The sequence below is a fragment of the Belonocnema kinseyi genome, chromosome 3, assembly GCF_010883055.1.
Source record: "Belonocnema kinseyi isolate 2016_QV_RU_SX_M_011 chromosome 3, B_treatae_v1, whole genome shotgun sequence".
Taxonomy (NCBI): Eukaryota; Metazoa; Arthropoda; class Insecta; order Hymenoptera; family Cynipidae; genus Belonocnema; species Belonocnema kinseyi.
Genome location: NC_046659.1, coordinates 101037105 through 101063577, shown reverse-complemented (window position 1 = coordinate 101063577; position 26473 = coordinate 101037105). Strand labels below are relative to the sequence as shown.

Sequence of the window (26473 nt, the reverse complement as noted above, 5' to 3'; positions counted from 1 at the left end):
GTATTATAACCAGTTGGATTAGTCGAGACAGGCTTTGAATTAGTAATTACCGACGATCTTCAAAAGGGAAAATTATAGACAATTCATCTGGGAAGATAATTCATTTTAGCGTGTTATAGCGCAATCTAACCAGACCTGATCCAGCCACTTTTCTTATTTCGCTTTCCTGGTATCGGCACCACTCGTTGAGAAAGCGAGTTTCGCGAGAGTTTGATTAGTCGAAGAAGATCAAACGGGGAAACCCAGTATCTATATATATTGTCAGAGTTTCGAAAACTCGGGGATGCCTCGATCGGCTGTGAAGCAAACTTTCTTGCGGGGTTTGTTCTACCCACGTAAGATTCCTTGGCCGCGAGAGGAAATCGCAAAGCCGAAATTAAGGCGAAAATCGATTTTCCACGGAGTCTCCAATCTCAAGTTTTATGGAGTCAAGGTAACGCTTTGAAGGCAGGAATTAATGGAAGGGACGCTAAAGTTTCTTTCGCCTTCAACCAATTTTCATCGGTCCTTTCTCTTTCGGCATTCGCGTACCGGAATTTTGTTTATCTTGGATACTACGAGATAACAGAATGAGACAAAATGAGCAATACCCTAACAGAAGCTAATATTCATTCTTATCAATATCAATTATTATTCCACGCAATGAAATTTCTTTGGGTCATGAAAAAAAAGTATACAAAATATTTTTTTATTTTTTTAGCAAAGGTACTTAGGACTGGAAGGGTACAAACAATCGATTACTCTTCCCTGGACTTGTTTGACATATGCGCTACTAGAAAAGAAAATACTTGGTGATTCGAAGTGAGAACAATCTTAAAGTGTCGTTAGGAAGTCATCCATTATGCGGCAACGGCAGTCGTAAGTCCAGGCCGCGAATCTTCAACGAACCTACAGCGGACACGCCTCACCCACACTTTTCCTTTTACTTTCCATACGTTTTACTCCTTTATTTTCCTGCTTCGTCTTCTTTTTCTTCCTCATCTTCTTCGGAAGAGCTTAAAGAGTCCGAAACACCAGGAATACTGTCGATTTAAGAGTACTTTACGAAAACTTTCAAGCACCGAGGGTGAGAAATATACATTATACATCTTTGATTTGAATATTACTATTTTATTTTATGAATGTTAAAATGATATTTCCAAAACTAGTCGGAATTATGGCGTTAATTTTTATGCCAGATTAAAAAGTGAAATGATGTCAAACTGCAACCACCGCAAAGTCTTTGAGAGGCTGAGTATATCGAGTATCCATTTTGTTTTGATGAAAAAAGCAAAAGCCTCTGGGGACGGTTCGAGTAATTCAACCAGCGATAAATAAATGCACAGTGATAAAATTTGTTTTCATCATCGCTGAAACCACGATCAGGCCGCGGTAGTTGATGCACAGAATTATCCCAACATATAGCCAATTTCAACTGAATTTAGTGCCGATTCGCATTTTATTTAAAACAGATACACAATCTGTTACGCAATGTTGATGTCGTATACAGAGCACATTTTAATTGGTGAAAATGTTCAAATTGAGCTTTCCTATTCTGGTTTTTTATTTTAGTAAATCTGCGAATTCAATACTCGGGTCTGCTAATTTGCCAATTAACTTTATACAATTTTAATTTTTCGACAAAAAGTAAACTCGTTCGTAACAAAGTTTTAATTACATCAAGAATGTAATTTGAAAATATCAGATAATTTCGAAATCGAGAATAGAAGGCAAGCGATAAATAATCCGTGAACATTTTCATTACACAATTATGAAGATAATAATGACGGACTGATCGTCCTCCTTTCGAAATTGTAATGTATGTCTAAGGCTCTCGAGACGATTGTGTTCTGCAAAGACGCGTAAGGCTTTCAATTAGGAAAAATTGTTTCTCTATTATTAAGCGCTGTATTTAAACACGATAAGGTTGCAATTACATGCCTTTCTCTTCTTGCCTGGAGCACTTTTGCGCTCTCTGTACTATAGTCTATACAACACTCGTCAACGGCTTTCAAGAAGTTCGAAGAGCGATTATACAGGAACTGATTGCACGTCCTCGACTCAATGGTATTAGTTCCTAGAGTCTCTTAGTTCTTATAAAACATATTCAAAAGCTTACAAATATTCCTTGCTACAGAAGTCTGGTTTGAAAATTCCATGCCCTTCCCAAGCTTTTTCGTGGCCTGCACTCTATAGCAATAAAATGAATCTTATTGATTTTATGTTAGGGAAGATACATCTAAATACCAGTTATATAATTTGAGAAGAATTTGAATGTGGGAGTATAGGTGCGTGCAAATCATCCAGACTTGTATAATACAAAGCAAAGTGCAGTGCATTAGCCCCTTGAATCAAGGAAGATCCAACCGCACCCAACCCACGCAACTCAACTCAGAATTTGAGATTACGTGCAATCTCAATACCTCGTTTCTTTTAATCTTCAGCAAAGTGACAATTTTTGGCATAAATGTACTTTTAACACTGGTCATAGAACATTAAATGCCCCACCATAACCATATTCTATCAAAACAACAACGTAAAGCTTTATGTCCAAAACGAGTTTACGATCAACGCAGAGATTGAGATTTTACAGCCAGGCTGTCCTGAAGTTGAGATAAGCAGTTTGGTTTTAAATTCTTACCACGTACTGGGGGATAAAAAGGAGTCTCACTTTTTAAGCTTAAAACGACTTTCTTACTTTTCAAATCATTCTTGTCCCTTTTCACTCGAATCCTTAATTCCTTTTCACGTAATTTTCTTACGCTCGATTTTTCAATTGAGGTATATTCATTATGAAGATTCTCTGGGGGCGAGACTCTAGCGGAATATTGCAGTTGCAATCTTTATATTAACGGGAATTAAAATCTTGTAAGAAGATATAATGTTCAGTGATTCGGAAATAATCGATGATAAGAGGAGTTAGCAAAGTACAAGTTTGCAGAAAACTCGTTAGTCCTATCAGAAATTCTATATTTGGGACATTCGAATGGAAGGGGTGCCTTCTCATTTGCATAGGTACGCCTTTAGCGAGCGTGCATGGTAGGTACACGCCCTTGTATAATATCTCTATATGCATAATGTATAATTCACACCCTTTTGACGTTTCGGAAAATCACAGGACCTTCAGATCGTCAGACTTTCCTTCTTAACGCTTTTCAACGTTTAATCGATTTAGAAGATTTAATTGAACCTTTCACGCTCCAGGAAGTCTCCTGGGCTTCGCAAATGATTGATTACGACATTGATCCTATTTTTTCCGGTCAAATTTCTTATATCACCCTAAGCGACACTGAAAGTCAATCAAAACCTGTTGAATTCAATTAGCAGAGTTGATTCCCTGTCAGCTGATAAGAACCTCTAACTTTTGTAAATTTCCTGACTCTTTTAATAATAAAATCCAAAATTATTTGATTAAAGACTTAAATCGTCCTCAAATTTCATTCTAAATATCCTAGACCTATTTTTAAGTGGGAAAATTATATTCAAAGTCCGGTCGGAAGATGACATTTTTTTAATGAGACACACGAGACAAGTGCGCTGCTTCCGCTCGCGATTTAATTAGCGGTCGACTACGACTGAAAGAAGCGAGTGACTCGCAGGTGGGGTCCTCTCTCTTTCGAGGCAAAGCCGGAGAACCACGCTTGCATTTTTTAGAAGTCGTTTCAGCGCTTGAAATGGTCGTCTCTTGAATTATGCGCGTTTCTCTGCCACTCCACGACACGAGGGAATCGTCCAAGACGTAATGGTAGTGAATTTTTGCAAAATTAAAATGTGATCGCTTAACAACGCCACATTTCCAGACTCCAAAATTTACACGTCTTTCTCGCTGTCCCGAACCTAGTGTCGAGATTACTTAGCAAGAATATGCACGCCAAGATGGGGCAAGATGGGACCTTTTATAATTATCCAAAATTTTGCTCAAGTAAATCTCAACTTTCACAATCGTCTCACAAAAGACTTCATTCAAAACTCGTGAGTTAATAAAAGTATTAAATTTCAGGACATGTCTAACTTTGTTTGAATTTTCCCGAAAATAATTCATCTTCAACTTTTGGGTCAGGATTTTAAGTGCAAAATGAGGTGCATTGAGGAGGAAACGAACCTTAAATTAGACCAACTTTATTAAAACTTCTCTGAAAAGTTCCCTATTTTTGACCCAATTGAAGAACCAAGACCTGTCTTACACATTTTGCGTTCGTCCAAAAGCCAATTAATTTCCTTCACTCTCGTTCTACAATGAGTTTTATATCCAATTATTTAAAATTGATTAAATTCCACCTAATGCTTCAATCGAAAACAAACTTGTAGGATATAAATTCAATCTCATATTAATTAGAGCAAATTCCGATATATGCATGGGTAAATGTATTTGATAATTTTACCTATTTTCTGATTCGTAATTAATTATCAAGCTAGCATGGTAATCGCGGTATTTATTTATATCGAACTGAATTTTAATTGAATTTTGCATCAATTATACGATTCTGAAAGATAAACAAACCCACTAAAACTAAAGGTTTATATAAATAATATTTTTAGATGGAATTGCATGTTCTTCACTCACTGAGAATGACTTTTTGCAGGAACAAACATATTCTGGCAAAATAAGTCATGGTCGACAGGAATGCAGATTTGGCTTTTGCCATAATCAAGACAGTAAAATCTACACACGATTACTGATTTACAGTTATATTATAGGTACGCTGCAAATGACATTCAAAACAATTGATACAGAACAATAAAGTCCCAATTTAATTTTCATCACTTTGTCTTGTTTGCCAACAAGAGGTAATTTGATTATTAAATCAGAACTAGTTTTCTAGTTAGAAATGCGCGTTTGAATAGTCCCAATCAAAATCCAATCTGTTCATAAAATAACCATTAAAATCAAGATAAAAATGTTTTCGTAGAATGAATGTGTGAACTCAAATGAATACAAAGAATTCAAAAGAATTCAGAAACATGTGTATACGTGCAAAAGATGTGCGTTAATATCTATACCTCATAGGACATAGGCGATACTATTTTGTCTTTAATTACCTAGGTTTTAAAATCCCTTTTTCTATATGATTGTGACAAAAATGAATTATTAATTGAGCATTTGAAATATTCTATTTCTGACTTTTTGTGAAACTTTGTTTAAACTTCTTATCAAGACAGGAAGTATATTGAAGAGCTAGAACCGATTTCTGTTTTTTAATCTCATTCATTTAATTAAACTCAGATTCCTGAAGCAATCGTTTGCTAAGATGGCAAAGTGAGCGGTGGTCAATTCTGCTTACTGTTGAGGGCCACCACGGCACATATCAGCCCACGGGTACATGCCTGACTTTATTTCGTTTTTACAGTAGTATCCTAAATGTATTTCTGTGTTTCGATTAATGAGACAGCGATAAAGCAAACAGGGGAACTGGCCAAGGCAGTCTTGTATGAACGCGTTTGAACATAGAGATAGAAGAGAATGAAGAAGTGAGAGGAAGGAAGAGGAACAAAGATAGGTTCGTTCTTGCGGTTTAGTAGGCACTCTTTCCGACAAGCACTGGTTCCCGATCAACGCGAGCCCAGCGGTAGGTAGGAAGGAAGGTATACGTAATTGCAATATCATTAATTAACTATAGGTCCGCCATGGTGGTTCGTTGCGCGACACTTTTTATCAGTCGCTCACGAATGGTCAGAGCAGGAGCCAGGGAGAGCAAGTCCTGCAAGGCTCTCCCGTCCGACTGGTCGGCCAGTTCCTCTTATCTCTCCAAAGATTCCTCGGCTTTAATTGCGCTAGTCATTCGTCCTTCTCCCTACACCCCATCCTGCCCTCGACTATCTCCTATGATCCCCACGCTTTCGACGATGGGAACCGAGTAATCGACTCGCAAGCTACTTACAGAATTTCATCTCTCCAACTTCTTATATCTTAATAGCACCAGTAGATTTCAAAAAATCCCACAAGACTATTGAAAACATCAGCACCGAATAAATAACTAAAATCTTCCTTCGGCAAAGATATCAGTTCCAATGGAATTAAATTGATGATAAAAAAAAAAACAAAAAAAGGTCGACGCTTTCCTTGCTTGTGTGTGTATTTTTAAGTTTTCTTGTGCGAGGTTAATCATATCGTTTATTGTTTTATTTATCTTAAATGATTAATTTGAATATGAGAGAATTGCGAAATAAGAACTAGAATCCGAATCCGGGAAAGAAGACTGGAATCGGCAAGAGCAAGGTGGATGGGAAGAGGTTTCTCTATGGAATTGCGCGTCCAGCGTCGTGATCTTCGTCCCAGGGTGGTACTCTATTTCGTTCTATCGATCAGAGTACATGCTCCCATGCAAACACACACGACGCATAGCGAATACGATGAAACCGGCAGTATCTGCGATCATTGTAGCAGTAACAACGACAGTTAATGTCCGAGGCCCCGTGGCTGGGCACTTCGTAACCCAATGAACAGATACAATCGGAACATGGATTAACTACAATATAGACCTCGTGGGTCTATAGCACCGAGTCCCAGCTCAGTCGACACGAATGACCGTGTCGGCACTGAAAATTGTCCAAATCCTTCCGAGTGGAATCCATCGATCCCCCATTTACACGTGACTTGTTCCGATGTGTAACAAAGTCGGATTAACGCTGGGAGAGCGAAACGTGGCCAACGGATAGTTTCGGTCAAGTGCAGCATCCGCTTCATCGGATTTCCGATCATTTTGTCGTACTCGAGCCAGAAGATTGGCATTGCCTCGTTAACCGAAATTAAGGATTTAGAGGACTTTCTAATTAAAGTAAAAAAGTCTCTAAAAGAAAATTAAACCTTTACATGGATTCAGTAATAATCAGCTTGAAGAATCAAAATGAAAAATTCTGTTTTACTCAGAAATAAGAATACAAAATCTAGTTCTGTTTTTGGAGTGTGAGGGTGTGTTTTCTGTGAGATGAATCGAAGGACATTTCAAGAATTTAGGTGGGCCAAAGCCGTTATCTGTAAAGACCCCATTAGAGAACATGAGAGACACCGAATGACATTCATGGATAGCAGACGGCGCCTAGTCATCCTTTTGGACGAGTTATTATCTCAGGAATACCTGTCTTTCCAACCTCCCTCAGTAACGTAATCTCGTGTTTATACCCAAATAGATACTGTAATAACCAAGGGTTTCGTCAAGATGCTTCTACGCTTGTTTCCAGTTCCGTCGTAAATAAATGGCAGGTACTGTGCATTCGGTATTTCGAGAATTCCTTTACACTGGTTTATGCAGTTCGTTTAATGGATGCAGATAATTTGTATTATGCCAACGTCTCTGTGGATATAGTACGCGCAGGTATTCTACTGGAGACGTCCACACCGGGAAATTCACTGAAAAATTATCTACCGCTGTTATCAAGAAATTATTCACCGAACGTAAATATTAATTCAACATCATCCTTAAATTAAATATACATTAATTCAATCAAAAACTTCTAGAAATATAATTTAAAGGAAATTGTAGTTTTGGTTATCTAAAAAGATGTTTAAACGTAGCGAAAACTAGTTCTTAGACATAAAATATTTTCATGTCCATAAACGAGTAGTGCTTTCGAGATTACGGGCATAACACGGTGTCAAATTTTACATCCGTTGATATACGATCATATCTGATTCGAAATTATGCAGTATAAATAGTTTTTATTCGCAAGGGCAGAACTCTTAGATGTTCGCTCTTTCTAGTTGAGATCTGCACTTTCGTACTGTTTACAAAGTTTTATGATACCTAGTTAGTTTCTCGTTGAAACGGACCATACGAGGAGTCAACGGTGCCATAGCAAGCTCTTGCAGTTTAAGAAACGAGCATGCTTTAAACGCGCTTATGATCTACTCGCTTCCCACTAACAAAGATGAACTTTCGTTTTAGTACTGCTTTTTACTCCCAACCAGCGAAGGCAGATACTCAATTCTCTCCACACACTTAACGCGATATTTTCTCGAGTTTCTCTCTTCTCTTCCACGAAAATTTACTCCATACTAGAGACGAAATGTGGCAAACAATCAAGTCGAAATGCTACTCAAGCAAGAGGAAATAGCTCTGAAAATATTTGCTGAAGCAGGAGAAATACCATGAAAATAGGAAAAGCTCTAAATTATGCTATTTAGTATACTTCTATGATTTTTCAGGTTTTCCCGGTTCAGTATAAATAAGTATTATCTTTGAATAAGAAATTCATAATAGAAATCGTGGAACCGCCCCTTTTCCCGGTCATAAAAATGCATCCAAGGTGAAGTAAATTGCCATACTGAAACGTGACGTAAGTTTAATATTCAAATAAAGTTTTTTTCTAGGCGCATACATGAATTTCAAGCTCGCCAAAGTTTCGCCGTTGGTGGACGTTTGCATGGAAAGTTAGAGGGGATCGATGTAGGTCGTTTCTTTCCAGGAGTAAATCCTACTTGAAGGTGCGGTGAACACGGCGCTTGCGAGGCTAAGTTTACCCTGTGTGCTCCACCCTAAGATCGCAGCGGATGTTATTTCTCGAATTGTTTTTGCATCTCTGGAGAGATCGTCAGCAGATAAGGTACATGGGTACACGGTTTGGAGGCTGCGAGGAGCGAGAGCGTTTATGCATATCTTGAGAACCGATTATCGTTACTACAATCGTACTGGGAGCTATTGCTACCTTCCCTCTTTTTTACATTCACCAATCTGCGCTGCACGCCTATTTTTGGAAATTGCCTCAATATCCGACGATTTATTCTTTAAGGAAAAGCTAAACCCGAAGGGGAGACAAAGTGCTGATTTTTAAGACTCTTGGGGGAATTGCGGTCTGATTCTAACCGCAATTTTTATTAGGTGCTTTTCCCACCCCAACGTAAGAAAAGAAAAGGGAAATAGGAGAAGATATAAATATTTTCCATTTAATTTAAATTGCTAGATACTAGATAGTGAACAAATCGTGTTTTGAATTGCATTGGCGATTGGAAGCAATTTCCTTGGGAGGAAATAAATTCTTTCATAGGTTTACATTCAAATAGGCCATTTGTCTGAATCTGGTATGGAAAAGCCAAATTTATGCATGCAGGTTTATTTAAGAGATCGTCTTTAATTAGACTTTTGATGAAGAATAGGTCTGGTCTTCGATTACAGTGCGGGAAAGGTAAAATAATGCACGTCGCGAGACGTTCGAGGCGAAGACTTGAAAACGGGTATTTCATTGCGCCTGACGTAGACCGCCGTTAGTTATACGACCATTAATAACGGCTGTCGTTTACCTCCGAAAGGAAAAAACGAGGAAGAAAGATACGCGAGAAGAAAATGACACTGCTCGATCCCTCGTCGGTCGAGGAATGAGAAACGATGGGGATCTGCGGCACCATTAACGCCACCGGTCGACCATAGCAGAGACATGTTAAGAGAAAGAACGAGAAATATAGAAAGAAACTAAGACAGAAATTGAGAGAGAAGCCATATTTATTGAGGAGCATATTTTGGTTTCCCATCACAAAACTATAATTAATTAATGTAGTTTATTTTGAGTAAACTGTGCATGTATGTTTTGGGATACTAGCTCGATTTTAGAGGCTGGGGGTGTTTTAAATAAGAATGTAAAAAAGGAAAGCAAGGAAGCTGGGGTCGTTTATAGACAGTGCTCACTCGCGTCGCATACACGAGTTAAATAAAATTTATCTCGTCGCTCACAGCCGCCGCGGAATTCCGGCGCATTCCAGTAGTATACGCGGGTGGCAACCCCGATGTTTGCGAACGAAAGAAGGAACGAACGAAACGAAGAACGGGGTTGAGGCAGAGAAGTAGATCAAGAAAGTTCGAACGCGCGGTCGAAAGTGCCACGAACCATGCTTCGACGACAGAAAGAGCCTTCACACACCTCCACTTTTCAAGAAAAATAATCGCAAAACTTGGGAAACACTCTCGTGCTGTAAACCTGTGTCAAGAAAAAGCAAACAACCAAAACCAATTGAACAACATTTCTTACAACCAATCCAGAACGCATTCAGTTTGCTAATAATGATAAATTGGAAACGAAAAGTGAAATAAAAAGTTTCTTTTTCAAGAAATAGGTCATCTATTGACTTTCATCTGTGATCGTGATCGGGTATAAGTCAGGAAAATATTTGACTCCCAATTGTCCTTGGTCCCACTAAGCGGAAAAAAATTTTTCATTAAAAACTTTTGAACTTTGTTCAGAAGTCTCTGGTACGGAAATAATACCTTCAATGTTAAATCTTACATTCATGAGACATTAGTCGACAAATTCCGGGCTTTTCCTGAACTATTCTAGACTCTTTCTGAACAGACCAGATATTTTTATGAAATGTATGATTTGACACGAATGTATACGTATAACATTCTAATATTTTTCATGTTCGAGACCTCGGAACTAGTTCGAAACTTTTTCATAAACTATTTTTCCCAAAAGTTTCAATTTCTGGACGGAAAGTTGAAAACGTTATTTAGAAATTTAATAATGTTAAGCGAAGTTTAAAAGGTGAGGGAGAAATAAATTAAAAGGCATTCTGCAAACGAAGGTGTTTAATAAAGAGGGTTTGTGACGTGCAAGGGATAAACTGCGCTTTTGGTGCGTGTGCCGTTGTCGCGTATTCTTTTCCCGGCTTTCCGGGGTCTGCTTGCTGTTCCTGGATTGCGACCGCGTATTTGGCCTCGCTTGGTCGCGAACACCCGACGAATTTCAAATATTTGCCTACGCACGTGGGACGGCCAGAGGCTGGGTGCACGCGTCGAAAATTCACGCGATTTATTTCGTCCGCCCGCGCTTGGCCCTCCGTCTAGCCTGAGGGTGACCAGCCGGCCGCGTACCAACGCTTCGTTGCCATGGAATTAACGCGATTTCCGCGTAAACTCGTGCGTATCACTGGCGTCGCTTTTGCCCAGGAGAAACGCGTTTAATCTCACTCGCTAAATGTCCCAGAACTCAGGGATCATCTCCCTCAAGGAACACCAGGACGAACGCTACCTATACATACCAACCACAACAAATCTCATTACCAGAAAATTTATTCTACTCCATCTAATATTTCAAATTTTTAAACATATTTCATTGATATCTTCAAATATTCTCCAAAGATTGTTTAAGGAACAAAAATGTCCCTCGGAAATGAAATCGCCTACTCATTATTTTAATAATATTCGTGACCACGAGTACTGTGGAAAGCTTCCGTATTATAACCTGATAGTCCAGCGCGATCATTTTAATATCCAAAGGGTCGAGAAACACATGGAAACTCATTCGGAGACCTATCATACGGAATAAATGAGAAGGAAAGGGCAGAAGATGCATAACATGTAAAAAGAGCCCTTATTTAAAAGCTCGTTTAAAGGAATAGGGTTAACAAAAAACGGTGTAAATAATATATTATAATATTTTTTAGCTTCAAAACCAAATTTTAAAAAAACAGCGCTTATGAAAAACTACTTTTTCAAGGAAAAAGAGGGAATCTTTGTTTTTAAAGTAGAGATAGAGGTAAGTAGGTTTTGGAAATAGGTGGGCGAAGACGCGTATATTCTTGGCGGTACGCGAGTGTAGGCGACCGTTTAACGCAGTAAATTTTGCACGAAAAGACCGAAGGACTCTTCCCCAAGTGGTCGTGGGTCTTCCGCGGTACGAGTCCCGCAAGGTCTTTCTTTTTCTACGTTTTTTTTTTCCTTTTTCTTTTCAACTTCCTTTACTCTTTCAGCTCTCTTCCTTCACTCGCCACTTTCCTGTGCCTTCGTTTCCCTCATTGGCCCGTCTCAGTCTTCTCATTCTTTCCAGTTACCACCTCCTTCTTCTTTTACTGACGTCGCTGACGCCAACTGCCGCCCGTGTTTTATTCCCTAAAGCTACGTCCGTTTCCTAAATCTTTTGTACTATTTTTCCCGAGCATGTGAATAATTACTATGCCCTCGTACTTTTCGCCACCATTTCACCCTGAACGATCCTCCCACACTCTTAGAAGCTTCACCTGTCTAAAACTTTTCTTACTGACTCCTAGTTCCTTTTCTATTATTTTAACCACTAGGAAATACATTTTGTATTACGTGAAACTGCCTACGATTTTTCTTTTTAAGCGTTTTGTGAGATAAACGAGATAATAATACAAAATATTTTTGTTTTGATCTTTAAAAAGAAAGATGTCACTATTATTCCGCACACGAACAAAAGTTTATTGAATAGAGATCCAGGCTAATTCAATGTGTACTGAAAAAGAAGGGAAAATAGAGAGGCTTGTGTGGCGTGAGAAGAATATTTGTTAGTCATTTGAGTTAAATTGTTTGGTCTGGTGGCAGACAGCCGCACTTCTATGCTTTTCATCCAAGCGATGCTTGTCTTGATAAATGTATAAGTATGTAAGCACGTTTAGTTTCTTTGAAATAAACATACATTCAGATCTGAGGAACTACAGGACTAGTATACACCCGCATAAACATTGTCCTAATCAATCCATCCTGCATTCTGTGTAACTTGCATGGCAGGCAAGTCAAGTAGTTCGTTTTGAAAATTAAACCAACTTAATCAATGTCTGATGATAAATGAAAGAATGTTCAAATACGTAAAAAATAAACAAATATAATGAGAAGTAAGAGCAGGCAAATGAGAAAGAATCATAATAATCCTGTAATGAAAAATAATTTAATAAAATTTAAAATTAAAATAAAGAATTTTGACGAGAGTTACATCAATTCTAAAATGGGTATGTACAGACTAAAATTGTACAATTTTCAATAGTTCGATTCAATATACTTGTAATTATTTGCAATCTCATTCGATTGTACTTCACTTGTCTACATCGAAATTGGAATTGATGCCCCCTCGGATTCTTAGGTCCATGATTTCCTCAAAGAAAGTCTTGCACGTAAGAACAAATGAAAATAAATTAATGAAAATAAATCATCGGTCAAAGTTCAGTCGAAAAAGTGATGAGTCAAAGAAATAGAATGAAAAATGAGATGAACATCGACAGACGAACAAAGCAAACGAATAAAGATGTCAGGAAATCTTTGACTGGAAGTAATTTCAGTACTGTAAATTCATTTCTAACGGTATCAGTTTCATTCGGCGGTCGTGCGTTAACGTAACAAAAGATTTGTCAATTGTCACTCATCAAAAAATGACACCGAGCCCATTTTGACCTCGACTGGAACCTCGGCCCGATGAATATTAACTCGCGCATTCAGAATCTCTACAGGAGAGATCGACTTACTGTTAGCCACCTTGTCCCGGTGTCCTGCATTTCCCAGACTCGCTCGACCATAAAGAGACTCGGATGGCTTACCTGAAAAAAGAAAGACAAACACACATACAGTGTTAGGTCAACCAAGTATGGTAACATAAACACATGTTACAGCTAAGCTTAAATATTTGGCCAGATGTCAACTCGACGTTTTCTGGAGGTTCAGTTACAAATATACACGGTGGCACGCGGAGATTCTCCGCATACACCACGCAATCAGGGTTTTATCAAAGTTAACTTTTTCTCGTATATGTCTACCAATTTTGTTAGATGATTCTGAATTAATTATTTTTCCATTTTGATGTTCATATACGGATATACCGATTCCAGCATAAGCATATCAGTACCTATAGTAACATGATCGCCCACGCAACTACACCAAGTTCACTGTATCATGATACCGATTTACAGGTCCTATTTCCGTTTATCTTCCCTACCAGTCTACTCGCTTAGTACCATCGATCTCTGATCAACGATGGATCTTTTGACTGAATACTGCCAGGCATTAATCCATTCGAGTATCAGCTATCCTATTTAGATAAATCGCGCACATGTGTAGTAAACTATTGCCGAGGACAATCTCTCATAATAAAAGCCAACTGAATTTATACACATCCAGTTTCAGTTGCAAGTTATTGCTCAATAGTAATTACTGTAATTAAAGTTAGATGGTTATTATTATTCGAATGCTTTTAACTACTATAGAATAATCAAAACCATATTTGACACAAATGTCGAATATACACAACAATAAGATTAGCTGGCACGTACTTTGAATTTTCATCGGGGCAACCAGCATTAATTTAAGGAAGTTTAATTAATAGTCACAAATGGCATTATTCATTGTTACTCGCCCCTTAAGTGGAATTTTTGCCTTTTCAAAAAATCTATCTCTTTTTTGAAACATTAATCCTAGCTTGATTAGAAAGTAGTGGCAAAATCTTTAGGCAAGAATGTTTTGCAGAGTAGTGAGCTTTGAAACATTCAGATGGTCGGTGGCAACCCAACGGTTTCTGCAAGTAAACCTAGGTGTTTTTGTACGACTGAAAATTCCACCTTTACATGAACGATCCGCCTCCGCAAAAGTCCTCTTCCATATAATCGAGCCTTCACCACACCTTCTTATTTCACCTCCTTCCTCCATCCTCAGGATCTTAAGACCGCATCTGAAATCGAAATATTTACTGCTCGAGAGCCTCGCTTCGAGGCAGATGTCAAGTGCTATTTTAGTTCGAAAGTGCTGTTTTCCAGTGGCACAAACAGACTCCCGACGAGAGCCTTAACGGACCTTTATTGCCATGTACACGCACGAACGCCATCCAATCCGATATGACCAACGTTTACACGGATAGCAACGGGATCGAGTGGGTGATCTGTTGAACGAAGAAACTTTCCCAGTTCCAGAATCGTAAAGTAGAAAAACGAATTAAAATCAAGACATAGATACAGTATTTCATCGTGAAGAGCTTTTCACCTTCCCCTTATGCGATTTAACAACCCAAAGTAGACGGATTGACATTCTTTAACAAAATAATCTGTTAGCAGAAAAATTTACCTTGTAGATCGATTGTGAATTCGTAAATGAAATGGAGATTGATGCTTCAAACCTTAGTTTCTTTCTCGGATTCTTTTTCTAATTTAAATGCTTGATGAAGTTATCAAATACTCATCTAGCATAATGCGGGCTGAGTTAACTACTATTCGGTTCGCAGTTCCAATTAAAGCCCTTTCGGAACTGAAGACAAGTGTCTCGAATAGGGTATGCTCTGAGAGATTTCTTGTTCTTTCTCTTGAGAAGACAGCAACACTTTGACAGCCAAGGCCTTGACAAGGGTAGATAAGGATCTTCGAATAAACCAAACCTAGACGCTCGCTCATTACATGCTTACCTCATTACACCGAGGCAAAGTACGGTTTCTCGACATCAGCAATGTCACTGAATACAGTTACCCCTTTAACTCCATAACGATAAAGTCGACTTCCTCATTGTTCAAAGCAGAGGTGGAGCAAATTACGTAAGATTAAAATAGTATTGCCTTAAATTAAGCAGAGCTGCTAACGTTTCCTTCTATATAACCTCATTTAAAACTAAAAAAATAATCTCACGTAAAGGAATGAACAGATTTATTATTAACCTTACATTAAAGCAGAATAAGGGAATAAACGAGTGCATGACTCATTTGTCAAATGAATACTTGATCGGAAACTGAAAAGGTCCTATTTGTCTCGAGTAAAATAGGATGCGAAGATGTGATCACGATAAAAAATGTATCTGGGTTCTGTTAGGCAGAAGTAGTCTCAAGTTGCTGGATCGTAATTGAGACTAACATGAGTTTGATTCTGACGAATGATGCACAAGGGTTGAAGGTTTTCAATGATAACAATAACAACTGCTTTCCCTCTTTAGTCTACCTTCGTCTACCTTCTGTCTTGGCAACATTTTCCGTTGCTTCCTATTTCCCATACTTGCTCGAGTTATCGCAGCAGAGTTTTCAAGTGGTCTCTCAATTGCCTCCCGCACAAACGCCTCGAGAGACGTGCCAATGACGTGTTATAATAACCGGGAACCGCAGCATACCCCTGTCAGGCTTCGATTTCCTTGACTTAAGTTTCTACTTTACCGACACGTGAAATTGTTTCAAAGATGGCTTTTGACACTGACTGTTCAAGAAATATAAGTAGTTAATTGTAATAATAAATCAAGAAACAAACACTAATAAAAAATGAAGTATTGAAATGGTCAAATAGAACATATTATAATGACCATCCAGATATGGCAAGTTTGACCGTCTAAACTGTAAACGGCTGTCTTATTGTCCTATAGATTAGGGGTCAAACTCTTAAATCGAAACTAAATTCAGTTACCTAATGAGATGAAAGCACCAGGAGTTATACATAATACACTTAGATGTTAAATTTTGCATTGAAACATGAAATGGCAACTGCTTTCCTAATTAGCTCTGTGATCGAGTTTGAAGGAAACGAAGCATCCAAAGTGATTCATCAGACTCGCAGCCCGAGGATAGTTAAACTATTATAGGTATTGGTATCAAAGGGTCGCCAAAGGACGAGCGGTCAGGCGATTCATTCGCAAAATAGGTTAATCGGATACGAGAACGGGTTGGTTCGAGATGCCCTTTAACATCTAAGTGAGCGAATGGTGGTTGGTTGGGCATTCCGACATGAATAATTTCATATCGATATCGGTTGTTCTTCGTACTTCTAGGTGTACCCTATCCTAATGAGACACCTGGGGGGGGGGGGGGGGGGGGGGGGGGGGGGGGGGGGGTTTCAGGGACATTGGAAAAATTCCAGGTCAACTGGGATAACATTTTAGAACTTTTTGTTCTCTGACTTTAGATTCTGAAAGGTGGCAAACCACAGATATCTGCAGACTATCCGTATTAGCGCGATGATGCTCGAACAACAGAAGCAAAATGGAACAGGCATATACGAAGGAGGTGAAATTCACTGCATAATTGAATACAGCAGCCCTCGGCGGTCCAGACCGCAAGTGGGCGCATTATATCTGTTCTCCCTTCTTCCTTTTCTTCCTCACTCAAGAAACAGGTATCCAAAGCTATAATTCTCGCGAGGAAACGCGTTACTGGCATAATAAAGAATGAAAGTCTACCTCGCAGCCACCAAAGCAACGCATTTCTGAAACTGGAAGAATGCTCGCGGATGGGGCGATGCTAATAGATTGCACATTTATCGGAAGTGATGGTATAATTCAGAAAACGACACGTCAGATAGTCTGATTTTTATCATGATAATTTTTTATCTGCAAATAGAGTTGAATCAAAAAAGATTTAAACCATGTTTAAAAATAAAAATTCTAGTAAAATGTTAGTCTTCCCTCGCTAAGATTTAGGTTCTCTGAAAGAAGAGTTTTTATTCATAAGGAATCTCTCATTGTCTTTGAATATGAAATTTACGTTCCTCTTCAGGCAATGCGCGTCTCTCAAGTGCGTCCCTGTGCGTATTGCGATTGTTGGTTTCCGGCAACGAAAGACAGACGCCGAGGAAGAGGAAAGAGTGGAGACACGATGAGAGCAGAAAACAGAGGAGAAAAAATGAACGATATACCTTTGTGGTCGTAACTTAATGTTCTCGAGAAATGAACGACTTGCGGCATATATAAAAGCGCGGACAGACGTAGGTATAAATGATATAAATAAAATCAACTTGGAGTAGTCAAGCGATTTATCATTCGACTAAAATACGTCCCATTAATATCAGGGGACTCCTTTTTCACATCTTACGCTCTGGACCTTCACCTTCCTGGGAATACGACTGTCATTTTCGATCATGACATCGAGCACTTAGTAACTTTGTCAGTGACATGACAAAAAACAACAACCTTAATCAAAGTTTAGAGGACAAGTTTTATAATAATTCAATAATAATAATAACAGTACAATAATATTGTCTTATCATTCAAGGACTTTCTTGGAGTAAGTGGCAGCCGCTGGGCGTCGAAGGTCAGTCATCTTAATTAAAAACCAGTTTAGATTAATAAAGACCCAAATGATTCACTGTCCTCGGAGGCGAAATAATTGGTGCAATTTGTCGAGGCGCGAGAACTACTTCTTTTCCAGGCGATAAAAAAAGTTCCAACTCGAATCTTTCGTTCTTTGACTTGCAGATAATTTCACATTAGTAGAAACTTGGAAAACAATCTTGCAGGAAAACATAGTGTGACATTCTCGTTCTACAGGAGAAGTTAGTTTCCGTCTTCTCTTTCTCATGTTTTCCCAAGAGACTCCCATACACGGTGCAGAGAGCGAGTCGTATGAAATCGCGATTTTCAATCGCACGTTTCATACTCGGATATGGTAATCGACCTTTAACCCTTCCGTCTCCATTCCGCTGCGCGGTATTAGAAAATGCCTGCATGGTAGGTGAGCCGCGTCAAAAGGCACGTGCAGTCGACTTTAATGCGATGAAATTGGCCAAGATGGGTGGATTTGTTGCAAAATGGTAAAAATCCAGCTAGACTTGAGAAAAGCTTGAACAGTGAACTGGCACATCGGAGCAAGCAATATGCGAGAAAGGGTCAAGGCGAGCATTTAATCACGAAATGTTGACTAATAACGAAATCATTATAGTTATTATAACCTAGAGCCCGACTACTACACCGGTGCCCTTTGAAATCAGCCGCTCATTTTAACAGTCTAGAGGAATATGGTGTGTCTTTAGCAGGGATTAAAAGAAAATTTAACCGTGAAATATAGTTGGCATCCATCGACATAAGGGGTGGGTTCATTGACGATTAAATTAGTCCATAATTATTAATGTTGATGGGAGCGTTGCAGGATGACTATTATACAATCAAAAAAAAGAGCACTTTTGTTCGTTCATAGAAGACGAAAGACGTACGCGGCGGGGCTGCGATTGGTACGAGTCTTCTTACATCACTCGGATCGTCCAGAAATATCCAGTCACAATTGTTCTCCCGATGTCCTTATACGATCGACGTATCGCACACGATGCACTGTGGCACTTTGACTTGCACTGGTGAAAATGTGAACCTAACACTCAAAAGTAATGAATTTGCAAAATTAAAACTTGCTTTTAATAAAAATTGAATCAGCCATTGTAAAATTTCCCATCAACCTTAATTTTGCTCTTCGAAGCTTCAATGATTTGAATAGGGAAAAATGCGTTTGGCGAGAAGTCAAGAGTTCGCAGAGAGCAGTTTCTGGTTTTCGTCACTCTCTGCTCTGCATTTATGTCGGTTCTCACAATTCAGGGAATTCTATCCTTCACATTCTCTTTTCACTCGGAAACTCTTCGTCTTTTAGGGTAACGAAAGAGCAAAGGGCTTCAATCGTGTTCGGAAAATGATTTTTACCAGAGTCCTCTTTATACTTACGCAAGAAAGTTGGCCACACCCCCTTCTTAGACTCGTGTCGCATAGATGAAGTACCTAAATCAATAAATCGCAAAGCCAAAGCGCTCCCTCCCTCACCTTTCCCTTTAGACGGCGGCCTTTTATTCGCTTACCGTGGGGATCGGATAAGACAAAGAGGTCTGCACTCGACTAGTGACTGGTAAGCTGGAAAGGCGAAGTGGTACGGACCGCAAGAAAGCTGGGTTGCTCACCAAAGAGATCGATGTCACTCGATTTTCGGATCAGGGTTGAGCTAAAGGGGATCAAACCCGTCGCACCAATCGTGGAATCATTTCACTCGCCCATTTCGACCTTCCTTGGATCAGAGAAGTAAAAAGTGAGACCAATCGAGAAAACTGGTGTATCGTAAAGAGTAAATCCTTAACACGATATCGAAGAATTATGTGGTGCCCGCAAGTCTGGAAAAGCCGGAAATCTATTTCTCTGAAAGCGAGTTCCTTCAATCAGACAAAAACGAATAAAAATAAACTCGAATTGAGAACGAAGGATCAATATAACATCAATTATATTTCCAAAGTGTGAAGTTTAATACAATTTGAAGAGCATTTTGAGCCAGCTTAAGGTAAACTTCAGTCAACAATATTCAACATTTGCATTAAGAGTATTTCATAACAAAGGAGGATTACTTTTCAAGAGAAATGAGTAATATAACAGTAGTTTTAACTTGAGTTATATACTGAACTCTGTCAAAGACAGAGCTTTCAACAAGAGCCTACCTAAAGATTGTACATAGTTGCGAAGGTCCCGATCCTTGGACGTTAACGACTGAAATAGTAAAGCGGAAATCAAATCCAGCGTCACTGCAGATATGGAAAAGAGGGTTCGAGAGTAGAGAAAACGAGCGATTTCAAGCGAATGTAGCCCCGGAGAGAATTTTCAGAGTGGAAGAAGGACTCTGTGCCGAAAACGGAGATCGTGAATGCCTCACAAACGATTGTTTTTATATGAAAGATAAATTTTAAGTGCTTGAATGTTTCCCAAAATCCACTTGAAAAAACTTAGTTTTGATTGAAAATCAGGCTACCGAATATTCATTTGTCAGCATACTTATTTGTCCTACTTTGTGCCATAATTATTAATTCTACTAATTAAAATTTTAAGAAGGTCTTCTAGTTTCGAGTCATAATTTCGAGCCTATTTTTGGAAATAGACTGTAAATATATATATATATATATATATATATAATGACCAGATATTGCAAATATTTCGAGTCGATGCCTTAACAAAACTTTTTTAACACCCGACTTTCGGGAAAATGCGATTAAATATAAATAATAGAATAAAAAACGATTAGAAAACATGTTAAGGGACTTTAACACTATAGGATAATCTAATGAATGAAATTTATACACAATAAAATAGCAATCTTAATAATAATGAGCAACTGTTTGGTAAGCAGCCCCAATGGCACAATGGAATTGAATGAAAGAATTACGGGTACAATTACCTCTTGCATTTCCATTCTGTTTCCTGAATGCATGTTCTCCGCTTGGTCTTGACAGCATCGAATGGCTAATTTAACCCGCTACGTGTTGACGACGCTCAAATAATAATTAGCACATACTCTTGATGTTGACAGCGCAGAAAGCTGGAGGCGATAGGGTTCGACCGGAGCCGACGTAAATCCATATCGAGGTAAGCGAACCCTCTGGAGTAAAGATATTTGTATTTCGGAATCACGAAACGGATATCACATGAGCAGGTAAATATGAGTCGAACGCGGAACAGACTGGTTGGGAGGTGAGGAATCGATTTATTGAGGCACTAAATCATACCTCTCACTTCTGGATCTTCAGGTTTAATTTTGATTGGAAACTATGTGTTAAACTAACAACTTTTAATTTTTAATATCGTGGTCATTATAAAAAAAGAGAAGAAATATTGGTAATTCAATTCTGATGTATCAAAGGAGTATGTGTAAAGCGATCAATAGCACGAAATAAGCCAAAGGATCGTTGAACATAAAAGAACTTAAAATCGGATTTTTCTGAACTGAACTGCTCTTCTTCTTGCATTGTAAGGCTATTTGATATGTATCGCTTGTCGTTAATTTTGCAGGCGTGAATGCGTAAATAAGGATAATTTATGTACAAGTATAGGACTGACGGGAATGATTTCCCGGTAACATCTTTTTTCCATTTTGCGAGCAACGGACGTTTTTTACTGAGGAAATTAAGTACCTTCTCGAAATCGGATCTTGTCTCCAATGGACAAGGGACGCTGTTGAAAATGTTTGCAAAAATGAAAAAGAAAGAGGGAGAAAGCGTGAAAGGCGTTACTCAGAGCGCGTAATTCGATACGAGCGATTTCCCAAGGACGTTTTTACGAGGAACCCTCGAAATCCATTCGGTTCGCGGGGCAGTATCGAGTCGATACTTTACGACGGTACTTGATTTCTCTTAGGTGAGGAAGAAGAGGTAAGACGAAGGGTCGGCGAGTGGGCAAGGTTCGCACGGTTCGGAGCCCGCGGGATCGATATACGTATCGATATCTACGTTTGGACGTTTCGACCTCGCCCTGTGAAAAATGGCGCTGCTTGAATAAATGCACATGTGTAAGTTTTGCGAAAATACATGGGAGTACGCATTTCTACCTACGAAAGAGACAGAGAGAAAACCATTGTCACTCGGTTACTCGACACTCGACCCTGCACTGTGTATCTCTGAGTCTGGACGATCTCCGAGGACCTTCGATTCCGTAAATTTTTCGCATTCTCCGGACCGCACCAGCTACGCTCCAGGAGCAAGCCAACTTTATTCCGCAATCTCGGACGATCTTGCACGCGTAGTTGACCGCCTCCAGGCATTCGAGGCCCACGATAAGCTTGGCCTCTTTTTTTAAACCAAGGATCAGACACAAAATATTAAATCGATTTTCTGTATATTCAATTTTATCTGAAACTATATTAGTGACCGGTTGGTGTTAACAATTTGTTTAGGACGATTCGTCTGATATCTCATTTAGAAAGATAAAGACGCTTCACTGAAGTTTGTAAAGAAAAATTGAATTGTAACTATTGAATAAAATGAAAATTTAAAGTAACCAATATACTTTTTATTTATTAATTAAGTCATAGGTGAATACTTAACAATAGAAAGAGAGGAAATCCGAAGTCTAAATTTTAATTAGGGGGTCCCCGGTAAACACAACTTACAGAACATACAAAAAAGTAAATGTGGGAAATTCAGGAAAAAATAACTGATTAACGATAATCTTGAAGACATTTAAATGATCTTAAATTTGTTACATCTATACCTTGAAAAAAATTTTTTTCTGACAAAAAGAAATGGTTTATAAGTCTTTAAAGTATTTTAAAACTTTAACGTCAAACGGCAGTCTTTTGTCTCTGAAAAAATTGAAATCCCCCCTTACCAAGTACAACACTTATTTTTTTCTACGTGGTCACTGAAGCGTCTTTCCTTTCATTTGTTACGCTTGGAATAAGCGTAGTTATGCCCTTCTTATTAATGACACACTAATTTCTGGCGCCAATGTAGGTTATGCCGGATGTCATTATAAAATTATTGCATTTTCTAAGGCTGTTCTGTCAGGATTTAATTTAATTAAAAACCTGGTTCTTGCTACTGAGCTTAATCAATTATACATTAAAAATGACCTGAGCGACGCGTAATAATAATCGAAAATAAAACTTCGACGCTGATTTAACATTTCCAAAATTACATGTAGTCTTGCCGAGTGATAATTTTGTTATTAGAGATGTTAATCTGGAATTACTCTATAGAGCAAAGTTCAAAACTATCTCCAGAAAGTATGCCGAACATTAAATAACGCAAATTTCATTAGATAAAAGTGTCTGTTATAAATTAGCATTAAAGTTCTTTCGCTCAAGAAAACTTGTGCAAGAAATGAAAGGCCATTTTAACTTTTAGATATTACCAATTTTCCGAGAGTCGCAGGAGCCACAGCTTCCTGAATGAATGACTGAATTAAATTCGGGTAGCTGCCTAAATATGACACTTTTTCACCATTTTTCCCACATAAAAAGCATGGGAACGAAACAGGGGTTGTAGACCCCCAAATATTTGTCTGATTGAGCACAAACTTATTAGGTATTTGAACAAGTATTTTTATCTCATATTCCCCCTTGAATCGTGAGAAGGGAAACGACAAAATCAATATTCGACAATAAGAATCAGCATACTGATAATCCACGTACTAGATATGAATTTGAAATAAATCGGAAAACATTTGGAACAAGGGGTGGAGCAAGGGTTGAATATGCATCTGTGGTTAGAATGGTCACGCTGCAGACGTGTTTCGCGAAACGAGAAATACGGAAGTGATCCAGAGACCTTCGTCGACTTAGATGCATTGGAGTCTTATGCGTGAATTAACTCGCATTCTCAGTAGATGCCATTTACGTTGAGAGTTCTCGCCCATTCAACCCGAGAACCATGTCCTGCGAACCTGGCATGCGAACTACTAACGATAAAATAGGAGCTCCCGAGCATGTGGTATCCCTCATAGACCCCGCACGTCGGAAGAGAAAAGGAGCAGACTGTCAACAGAAGAGAGGGGAGAAGGTGTACTCGCCTTTCCTCTATATAAAACAGTCATTATAGAGAACCAACCATCGGTGCTCGGCCAATCACTTTTCCCCAAATTTAGTTTTCACCCTATCCTACATACTCCTCTATCAAACTTTCCAATATATCAACAATGTTATTTTATACGTATATACTAAGTATGTTAGTTGTTCGATTTTCCCTATTTTCAGAGCTTATGAATTTCCTGAGTGTTCAAATGCATCAACCATCTTTTATTCAGAGTTCGTTACGCCCTCTCGCGCACCCTCGCTCATTCTCTCACTCGTTCCCTTTCTCTCTCTCTCTCTCTTTTTTCTCTTTCTCATTCTTTCTCTTTTTCTGTCCGTTAATCACGCCGGTGGATCTACCTACCGATTTCTCCCCTTCTTCGGATCGTGATCTACGCAGAACTGTGATCCGCGACCGAGAGCCTTGTGTTTACTGACAGCCGCGCAAATGGCTGAAAGTGAAGAAGCGCGATCCATGGCGAGGTCGGTAAGCGTTTGAGACTCGAAGGTGCCAGGATATCGTGGCCGATCGCACGCTTAGGGATCGCTAGGAGAAAATCGTGTCGTAGAAATTGCTTTTCTCCAGGGATTTTCTACTGTTTATCTCCGCGTCGCACTCTCACGCGAACAAGACTCCCGCTGAAAACCCTTTAACGAGAAGATCGAGACGAATGCGAGACGATTATAAAGTCCATTACGGCTCCTAATACGGCGGATATCCGCTCCAATCGTGAGCCGAGGAAGTTCGAAAATTCTCAGCCGAATAAACCTAAAGAATCTCGCAAAATTTGTCCCTGATTTTTGTCAATTTATATGCAGTCCACTATATTTCAAAACTCTTGAAAAATTTGTCTCTTAAAGTACATTTTAGGAGTAGCATGGTTCAAAATGTCATTGATGAAAAAGTCGCATAAATGTTTTGAAACATTGAATTTCAATGTTCAAACTGATTTTTATTTCTTCTCAACCCATAATATAAAATGGTAATAAAATTCCAAGCCCTTGAAATGTTTCGAAAATCGATTATGTTCGTATTTCGCGCACGTGTGGCGATTCGGTGAAATTATCGAGTGCGTTAGCTGGGCACGTACAGCGCGCAGCGCATCCATTGACAGCAGAGAGCAATCGCTTTTATTCGGGACGCGTGAAAAATTCGGGTTGCTTCAAAAACCACAAATTACATCGCGCGGTCGGCATGAACCTCGATTCGAACCTTGCTCACCGACATTTTTATGAACTCGAAAAATTATAGAGTAGACCACCTAATTTGAGTCTCGCTCGAGAGGGATCGCATTGCGATGCCTGCGCTCATATACACGTTCGCTTTAAGTTTAAAGCGAGATTCTACAGCTCGAGCGTTATATATCCGGCCCTTTGTAACGTAATGGAGGTGCTAGCGAAGGTCGTTTTACGTTCATGAGGAATGCTTCACCTCTATCTTACAGTAGGCGAAGCCATTCCATCCAGAAGGCAAACACTGCACTGCTTATTGCTTCAAATTCACTTGAAATTGAAAAAATTATTTTAAAAATTAGCGTGGCTTGGATAGCAGCATGCTTGGGTCACTAATTAAATCTAATATTACGCAATTTCAAATATTAGAATTTCCTATTCGATTCCACAGGATCTCATAACAGGATATTGAATGAAAAAGAAATAATACTATAGAACATTTCAAAGAAAGGAATAATGAAGAATGAGTAGGTTTTATCAAGGCATATGAAGCTAGAGTTAAGGACTATTTCCTTGCTTCTCCTACTTCGGCAAAAGAATCGTGAGTAAGTATCTCTGGGAGCCATATTTTTTCTCTGAAATTGGCGTCTGGAGAGGAAGCTTGAGAGAAAATGCTTCGTTTCCGAAATCCAGGCAGTCTTGCTGATTGGTTGCAAACACGGAAGACCGACTGTTCCGGTAGTTTGGCGCGCGAAAATAAACTTATTTTCGGAAGCAGCACGTCGTCTTCGTTGATCATCCACCCTTTCTTCCGGAAAAGGGCGACGAACCGCGGATTTACCCTTACCTTCCTCATCCTCCTTTCTCCACGGACAATTATTATCCCAGCAGTTGGAGCACACGTATGCGCGTGTCTGAAAACGGAGTGCCTTGGCTCGATAAGAGGTGCACAGGTCGGAAAATAATAGGATATCGTCCCGGAATAAATTGTTCGCGGAGTATAGGAACCCTTCTGCTGGATAGACGAACGCACGTACGCGTTATCTCGATGATTCGAGACGATTTACTAAACGATTCTGCACTAGATACGTTGCTGATAACCTTGATATGCATTATAATATTTAAATAAAACATACATTCAAATGAACGTTTCAGAGTGAAATGAAGAAAAATTTCATTACATTTTCAGGAAATTAATTTCCCAAATTGGTTTACTAAATTGACAAATTTCAATGAAAATTGTAGAGATTTTATTTATTTGAAAGCTAAACCTCGTTATTTTCGCAATGTTTTAATCCTCTCACCGAATGAAAAATTTAAATTTAAAATTTCTTTGAATTGGTTTGATATTCTCGTTTTGATAGCGTGTTCGTTTGACAAGCAGAGATTTTTTTTTTTTTGACAAAAACATTTCGCTATTCTTTGTGTACCCGATCAGTGCAGCTCGTGTCAGTAGATGCAATGGTAGGTTCGATCGATTTGGCGTGAAATGATTCGTTAACGAGGGGTTTGCACATTGAAGCGTGCATATGGCAAGCGCGCAAAGGATCTAATGACGGTGCTCGTTCCAAACGATCCTTTCAGTGGCGCATCTCTTGCGCGATACTTTTACGGGAATATAATAATAAAGGCATAC

At 38.9% G+C, this 26473-nt stretch overlaps 1 protein-coding gene across 1 annotated transcript in view; it reads right to left on the bottom strand.

The window, feature by feature from the left end:
* The window catches only part of LOC117169685 (latrophilin Cirl-like), a 236542-nt gene that overhangs the window by 71122 nt on the left and 138947 nt on the right, over nucleotides 1-26473 (bottom strand). Inside the window, exon 3 of the mRNA XM_033356169.1 lies at nucleotides 13163-13234. Within this exon, the coding sequence (XP_033212060.1) occupies nucleotides 13163-13234 (72 nt within the window). The remainder of the gene's footprint in view (nucleotides 1-13162; nucleotides 13235-26473) is intronic.